Below are 8,991 nucleotides of genomic sequence, written 5' to 3' on the forward strand. Positions count from 1 at the left end.
TCACGAAATTCATAGACATGAATGTCCCATGGATCAAATTTACTATGGAATAAAAAGATCTAACATTTATTCATCTAATATATTTAAAAATGCCAAAAAATGTTAATTATTAAAAACCTACTTAAAATGAGGAATTGGAATATAAAATGTAACTTAAAAGATAAATATATCAATATATTTCACAGTTTTGACACATGTATAAATATAGAGTGATGTGATTATGTGTATTTTCAGGGATCAACAGTCGGTCAGATTATTTTTGCTTCACAGGCTAAAATGTTTGCGAACATCAGATTTAGAGACTGACATGAGTTGGGATAAAATTGTACTTGGTGCTTTTAAATGGTTTGAGATGCTTAAAAATAAAATTGAGATACCAGAGGGTCCTCAGCTTTATTATCTGTAGATTGTTACAGGATCAACTGTAAAGGAACAGCTGTAGAATAGATTTAATTATTCTTCCTTTTTTCTTTCTGTTCCCATACACGAACAAAGGAAAATGACATCAGCTGGAGCTACCTGATGACCATGGAGAAGGAGGACTTAAAGAAGGTCATTGATCACTGTAACATTTGTATTTCAGCTTGAGGGTTATCAACAATGCTATATACACATGTTTAAACCTTCAATAATTAGTTATTTATTTTAAAATCGTTATCTATATGAGCTGTCTTCTTTTCCCATTTGTCAGATTGGTATCACAGACCCAGAAGATCAACAGAAAGTGTTGAGTGCTGTGCAGCAGATGCAGTTGAACAAAGTAGACCTTGACAAGATCCAGCTGGTGATTGAAGAGAATGGGTAGGATCTTTGGTCTTAATATCTCACCGGCCTGTTGGAATCAAGAAGAATTTTTAGGGGATCTAAATTGAAAACACATTTGCAAAACCTCAAAAACTGAAGCAGGCTTAAAGGTATTAATTTAGCAGCTTAAGAACCAAGGGTCTTTAGTCCTACCTACTATGAGAAATTTGTCTTGGATATTTATAAGAACAAAACACCACCAGTATATTTCCAATATAGAAAACCTTTATAATATAGGACCAATTCTGTTGGCTGTGTTTTGTGGAAAATTATGTAAGTCTATAATTTCCAGACTAATGACAAGAAAAACGTAAAAAATAAATAAATAAATAATTCTTGCTGGTTTTTCTCTTGTTGAACATTGTTTTTTTTTTCCATAAAAAAGTCAGCTAAAACATCAAATATAAAAGGAAAAAATGAGCTGTTCTCTTTTTTTTTTGCCAAATTACCTGAGGGTTGTTATGGAAACCCCAAAGCACCAACTGTGGCTCCTGAGCCCCAGGTTGTGGACCCCTGCCTAACACCCCCTTGTACATCCATCTTGGCCCCATCTTTAAAATTCACCCATCCGTCATGCCCCACTGGAACCTATCCATCTCCCTCATGAGTATTTCCTTGTCTCGGCACTGCACCTCTCTTCCCATCGCCCTAGTCCAGCACTGATCCTGCTTCTGACTGTTTCAGCAGCGCACTGATGATTTGTGAGGTGAGGGCTGATGAGAAGCTGAAATAAGTTAGGAAGTAAAAGCTCTGTTAAAGCCGTTCAGGCTGAATCTAGAGAAAGTCTTTCTCTTTTCAGAGCTCCCACTATTGATCAGCACAGGATCCTCTGTTTCTGCCGTAGTCCGTGATCAGATCAGATCTTCGTTTCTTCTCCGTTACCACATCCAGTTCGCTGAAGGGAAAAAGTTTATATTATTCCTATGCTAATTAGAAAATGTATTGCTTTTAAAGAGCTATGTTTTTATAGTTTCTATTTTTATTTAATTTTTTAACATGGCCTTCACAAAGTTTTGATTGGTCTGTTCTTTGTCATCTCGCCCCTAGCTCCTGACGAGAGCTCTTCTTTCCTCTGGCCCAGCAGCAAACTGAAGCTTGGGTGGCAGTGATTTTCGATGCCCAGACCAGCGTTTATCTTTGGAAACACAGAACTGCTGCTTATGGAGCTCAAGCACTACTTGTGTAGATCACCTTCTCTCTGTGGCCCTTAGATAAACTAACAGCAGTTAAAAAGGGAGGCGTGGGTGTTGCAAAGGCTGGTTGACACTGTTTACTGGATTTCCTGACAAAGTAGTAGGAGGGCCAGGATGGCTGCCTGCTCTGTGCCCTTAGCCATGGAAATGTACCATTAAGATAAGAACTATCAATATCCCACAGTTCTAGGTGATGGGAAGACATTCTGAGGTTGATGAATACAAATAACCAATCATTTAAACTGGGTTTCTTTGCGGAGGTGTGACAAAAAAAGGTTTATTTACAGAGAGGGATAAAAAAGGTTTAGCCACCTGCTCGGGTTTCTCTAGAGTTTGGTAGAAATGACTCCAGAAAATGTCTTGGAACACGTGACCTCTAAGCTTTGTCCAAACTATTAATCTGTCTGCGCTGTCTTAGCAGAGTATCTATATCAGGCTATGGCTTGTTTTGTTATGCAGACATATTTAAAGACATCACTTAAAAAAGAAAACTACTAAACTCTTGGGTTTAGTCGTTGTTTTTAGTATATTTTGTACCCCACAAGAGTTTAGTATCTTTAAATGATTGTGCGTCTTCCCAGGAAAGCCCAAAAATAATCTGACCAAACGCTGTATTTTATATTCTAGTTACTGGTACCGTTTAAAGTTTTTGATTTTTCATTAATACTGCCTCCAGATTTCAGCAGCGCCAACCTGTTGCAAAATATAAAAAGCAATTTTATTATTCCTGTTGCTTGTCTAAAGCTGATCTTATCACACATTGAAATACAGCTAGACAGAATGTTATTAATGGAGAACATTAATACTCTGGCTACATGGATTTGGTAGGAACCAAAAAGTAAAAAAAATACTTATAATGCTTGAAGATGTTATGTTTTGTTGAATAATCTGTTTGATGTTAAGAATGCTAGATCTTAAAGGAAAATTTAGAAAACACTAGCAATTATGGGGGAAAATAACTTGATAAACTATTCTAAGTTGGAGACATCTTTTTATTTTAAGCTAAGCCTTCTTGTTGAATTTCTCTTTATTTTCCAGGAATGAGGAGTTGCTGAACTTCCTCCTAAGTGTGAGTCATCAGTGCAGCTACCTGACGGAGATACTTCAGGATACCAGCAGCCGTTTCCCTCGTCAGACTTCTCAGGTGCACTTAACTTGTTCAGGTCACATATTGGGGCTGTTAAGGTATCCACGTTTTTCTTGCCTTGGTTTTGATATTACAGTTCTTTATCACTTGTTTTTCATCTTCTCTGATAATAAACCAATAAATATTCATAGTGTTGTCTAGTTTCATGGACATTTCTGGTTTACTTCTACCAACAAGCAATTATGCTTCTTATATCGGGTTTAATAAGGTCAGCATTTATTAACATTGAATAACGATGGCTCTCATTTATTTCTCTTCAAAGAAGGTGGTTTATGAATTCCCCACCCTGCTATGATATTAAACTGAGAGGATAACAAGACAAAATGTATTAAAAGTAGAGCATTTTATGTCAATGGCAGTAGAGTGGAATTGCAGGATAAGCTGTAAAGCTCTAATGCTTGTAAACACGTGTTGTTTGCTGATACACAGTTGCTTTGGTGTACCTGAGTGCAAATGTTCAACCACGCCTAAATCAGTGTCTAAATGATTCCTGCTATAATGCTGGGGTGGCAGTCTTAGAGGATGCAGAGGAGACTGTGGGCTGGATCTGTACAGCCAGACTCAGCCAAGCATTTGCCATCCTATTCCTACAGATTTTTAAGTCAAAATTTTTAAAAATGCTTGCGCTGTTTTCCCTATCATTTTAGGAGAGACACGCACACTTAAGTACACAGAGAAGGACTCATAAATACCAGTGGTTACATGATTCAGAAAAAACAGTTTGTGTCTAAACCTTTGTAATGGCTGGTATTGATTCACATTGCTAGAATAGATTCTGCTCTTTCTCATATTGAATTGCTGCTGTTAAAAAATTTTTCAGCTGTAGTTATTTAACATATTAAAACTAGGATTATGCTAACATCTAACAGCAAATTAATAAAGTTAATTAATAGTGGCTGTAACTTGGACCAAACCCTCTTTTTTTTTTTTTTTTCTTTTTTTCCCATCTGGTTATATAAAAAAATTTTTTTTTGTAACTAATTAGAAAATGATTCTGATTTTTTTTAAACACTGCCTAACTTTGGTTCATCATCAGTTAAATAAATTAGTTGAAGGAATGAACAAACTAAAGAGGACAGTGATTAATTCACTCCAGTGCAGTAGGTGGCAGTGTTGAGCTGGAGATTGTGTGCACAACCAAGGACAGGACATATTGTTGGGCATCAGTTTAAAGAAAGGTTGTTGTGACTACAGACCAGACATGGGCAATGTGGAGTCAACAAGTCATCTTCATGTCATGTATTTAATCTACCCAGCCAATTAACCAGGTTAGTCCAATCTGCACAGCCTGATTCACAGTGAAGATTGGACTCACCTGCTTCAGTGGCTGGGTAGAACAAATATATGACATGGAGATGACTTGTTGACTCCACATTGCCCATGTCTGCTACAGACTAAAGAACAAAATGTCAAAAACATTTTTGTTCTTTTGAATTTCAACATTTGAATTAGAAAATTTGCAGTATCAGATGGTGCTTTTTGATTAAAGTGTAAATTATTAAAACAGATTATTTATTATTATTAAAAGGCCAAAGTACTGCAGAGGTTTCAGATCCACTGTGCAGAAGAACTATTTTAATAGAAACTGCATGCATAATGTTCTACATCAGCGTATGCATCATCAACACGTTGCCCCTCATGAAAGAATGGTATTTTTCAGACAAGACCTGGATCAACTCTGAATTAAAACTATTAAAGGAAGAGAGCCTTCAGGACAGGACAACATAAAGAACTGAGAGCTCTGAATCAATTAATTTATCTTTATAGTCAACTACAATTTGCATTGTAATTGAGATTTCAGTTCACATACAAACGGAAGAAGGCATGAAGGAAAGAAGAATCAGAGATGGAGGATGCAGCTACAGAAAGATGGACTGCTCCAAAAAAAACCTCAGTGATGTTTTAAAAATGTAAAATCAATCTCGGGTAACAAATAGGGCTGGAGAATTACATGCCTTTTAGGGGTGGAACGGTTCACAAAATCCACGGTTCAGTTCACGGTTTCGTGGTCACGGTTTTCAGTTCGGTATATGTTTATTGTTACACCGAAAAATAAAAAATATAATAAAAATTTATGAAATTAATGAAAAAATCAAAAAAAAAAAATAATGAATTGTAATTATTTTTAATGATCCATGGAAACCATGGATCATTTCCGCATGTTCTGCTGCTTTGAATTTAATCATCTCGTGCATGCCCTCTACGATCTCCAAGGAACTCAGAGCGGAGCGGACGGGAGCCACAGCGGAGGCTGTAGGCTTTGCTTTGTGCAGGCGGTCTGGAGCGGAGCGCTGACGGAGTATGTGGGATTTCGGGGTTAGCCTGACATTTTGGTCATGTTGCTGTTAGCATAAACAAAACTTGTTGCACATTGCTTGCATACTGTTGCACTTTTATCCACAACTTTCTTTCCGCCGTCATCGTAGGTCACTCTAAATGCAAAGCGCTCCCATACAGCAGACCTATAAAGTGCTGCTGGCGCGTCTTCCAACGCCTGTTCTTTCCTGTATTTGAACGGAACTACTTCCGGTTGATCGTAAAGCCGTATGTTCGGAAAAGAAGCTTGAGGCGGAGAAAAAGCTAGAGAATGGGGAAAATGCAAACAAAACCACAAAAGTGGCAGGAAAATGAGGAATTCGGGACATGGCTGCAGCCGGTCGACAGTAAAGATGGATTTTGTCATTTTTGTGTGTCATGGGTACTTGGTACTTGTTGATGGCATTAAAATTATTTCAAAGAGCATTAAAAAGCATTAAAGTAGAGTTGCTCATTCCTGTATAAACCCTGTTTATACTGTTCATGGCAGGAAATGCTGACTCACAGTTGTAAGTTGATCCAAACATGGTCAAGATCAAGGTAAGCAGTTTAAGGCACTATTTGTTGCTAGGAAGTAGCAGATTCACTTGATCCCGAATGTTCTCCAAGTGTAAGAACTGCTAGCAGATTAGTGAGCTGCAGTTTTAAACAGCATGCGGCCGCTGAAGGTTTGCCTCATCTTAATTAAATGGGAAAAAAAAAAATGTTACATAAACCTGATAAAAAATTAAGCAGTGAAATAAACTTGGCTTTGAAAATTCCGAAACTTCTCCGGTATATGGATTCTGGATCAGCAGCAGATGTTTTCCGAGGCCGTTTTTTGCTGGCCAGAAGGATAAATTCATACTCCTTCATCTACTCACTTTTAAACATTTGATTTTCTGCATCAACTTTTCTCATCTTCGAACATGCCATTTTTAGCCTACTTCCCTCAAGTTTGTTTCTGTAATAAAAAAAAAATCAGATTGCCTCCTCCAATTAAAGGCCATAAACAGTTACCGTAAAGATTTGCTTACCTGCACTCACCGTTTTCCAGACTTTTAAAGAAACATTGCCCTGTTGTTATGTACTTTAGGGTATTTATTTGGCTCTGAGTACCGGTCCTGACTGAAAAGTCACTGGGTCTGGATCTGGACTAAGGTCCATTTGGTGATCCCTGATCTGATCTACACGCTTGTGCTTAGTGCAAAGGACAAACAAACTGAAATTGCAATTTGGTTGAGAAAATTGCAGTATTGATTTTTGGCATAATCGTTCACCCCCAGGCAAAAAAACCAGCTCCCGGATTTAGGTGATTCGTTCTGTCTATGAAAGATATTAGGGTCTGAGTCGCATCAGCACAAGGTTCCTGAGATGCTGTGCAGCCCAGGACCTGCGTGGCATCATGGGATACATCATTAACATTACTCTGATGCTGAAGAGAGCCCCCCCTGTTGATGTATTATTGGGTTGTTGTGTTAACAAACGGTTAAACAGGTGAATCTAATAAAGTGGCCAGTGAACGTGTGTCATTGATTTTCTCATACTGTCTCTTGTCTCAAAGTCTCTGCATCAATGTTTGTGCATTTGTAACCTTTATCTTTTTTTGGTTGTCCAAGCAGCTGATCCTATCAATGGACCCCAAGAAGGAAGCCCAGTCTGTCTGTAGCCAGCTAGTGCTCCAGACAAAAGACCTGCAGAAGGAAGTCACCTGCCTCTACAGTCTGCTTTGCCAGGTCAGCATGCACGTCAACATGTTCATGAAAACCGCTTTAAACGAGAAAACTGTTTTTAATTTGAAAGAAAAAGAAAAAAAGAATCATGATTCCAAATGATCATGTCTTCACCAGGTTTTCTATATACATTTAATCACTATAGATAAACTATAGATAACATTTCTGTAATTTATCTAATGAAAACAATATGGAAAAGGTGAATCTTAAACCTAATGAATCTTGAGCGTTAGTTATTAAGTTTAATGGTTGTAAAAGAATGTGTGGCCCTCAGAACTTTAGTGATTTCATGGTGATAGTTTGGCACCCATGCAACAAGTCCAGTTGTAAATGTCCTCGCTGCAAAAAAAAAATCACCTGTCTCCCAGTTGCATCAATTTTGTTACAATGCAGCAAAGCCAGCAGCTCAGCCACAAAGCAGTAGCTCAGGTAAAGGTTACCTGTGGAGTAGCACAGGGATCAGTGCTAGGGCCAATTCTCTTTACTATATATATGATCCCAAATGATAGAATTATTAGACAGCATGGGACACATTTCCACTGTTATGCTGATATTTTAGCTATATTTCTCTATAAATGCAGATTAAACTAACCCATTACACAGACTACAGACATGTCTTGAAGACAAAATGAGTGACTTTAAACTTCCTGCTGTTAAATGCAGAAAAAACAGAAGTTTTTATTTAAACAGTGTTTGAAAAAGAAGCTGGTTAGTCTGTCTTATTTTCTGGGTGGGATTAAATTGGTCTTGGATAATATCCTGCACAACAGTGGGATTCTTCAGCACATCTTGAACCTTGCCTGACCCAGAATACAGTGCCAATGATGTGAAAGACCTCCTGCCTTGTTCCAGTACCTAAAAAAACACAGCCAAAAGTCCTCAGAGACTTTAGACCTGTTTCCCTGACTCGCCACATCACAACGGTCCTAGAGAGACTTCTGTTGGTTCACTTCAGCAAACAAGCAAGCAGCTATCAGCCTATCATGGTGGAGTTGGTGTTGAAGATGTCATCATCAACCTGCTTCAACCCACTGTCATTTAGACAAGGCAGAGGGCACTGTGAGGATAATGTTCATTGATTTCTCCTGTGCATTTAACACAATTCAGCTTGACTTAATTTGTCATAAACTCTAGGAAGACTGAAGTGGAGGCATCGGTAATTTGATCCAGGTCAACTGTATAATCAAGCAGTGAACAGCACAGGGGACAGTACTCAGCATTCTTTTTTTAATCTATATACCTCTGACCTTCAGTACAGGCGTCCTGTTTACTGAAGAGAATTCCCAGATAACTCTGATGAAACAAATGACTGCAAAGATGGACAAGAAGCTAGGTACAGGGAGCTAGTGTACCACTATGTGGCATGGTATGGAAACAATGGACCTCATTCAAAAACCGTTCTTATGAACAAAATCATTTTTAAGTCGTTTGTGCAAGTGATTTAGGATAAAATGTCACTTTCAACATTTATTTCCTACTTCTAATCTTCTCTCCGGTCTGAACAATGGATCTAGTAGAGTGCTCCAGACTTGACCTATGAGTCTTATTCAGTAAGTTAGTTGTTTTCCAAACCTAGTTTTTCACATTAGTTTTACTTGAAAACAGTTGTCCATTTTATCAGGCTACAACATAATTTATTACGCTACTCTCTAATTATTGATTAAATTTTGTTTACTGATGACTGAACTAACGGTTACTACACCTGCAGCTGGCATGTCCGTATTATGGGCACACTAGTTTAATTTATTATTTTGTCAAAAGAAAGAACAGTCAGAGATGTAGCTACTATTGAAACATCTGGAACAGAAAATGAAACAAA

General features: G+C 37.9%; 1 protein-coding gene across 1 annotated transcript in view; it reads left to right on the forward strand.

Moving 5' to 3' along the window:
• asz1 (ankyrin repeat, SAM and basic leucine zipper domain containing 1) overlaps positions 1-8,991 on the forward strand; it is a 61,435-nt gene that overhangs the window by 37,451 nt on the left and 14,993 nt on the right. Inside the window, exons 9-12 of the mRNA XM_015372232.1 lie at positions 496-552; positions 692-801; positions 3,036-3,141; positions 7,062-7,175. Of these exons, the coding sequence (XP_015227718.1) occupies positions 496-552; positions 692-801; positions 3,036-3,141; positions 7,062-7,175 (387 nt within the window). The remainder of the gene's footprint in view (positions 1-495; positions 553-691; positions 802-3,035; positions 3,142-7,061; positions 7,176-8,991) is intronic.

The sequence above is a fragment of the Cyprinodon variegatus genome, unplaced genomic scaffold, assembly GCF_000732505.1.
Source record: "Cyprinodon variegatus isolate N-32 unplaced genomic scaffold, C_variegatus-1.0 Scaffold70, whole genome shotgun sequence".
Lineage (NCBI taxonomy): Eukaryota > Metazoa > Chordata > Actinopteri > Cyprinodontiformes > Cyprinodontidae > Cyprinodon > Cyprinodon variegatus.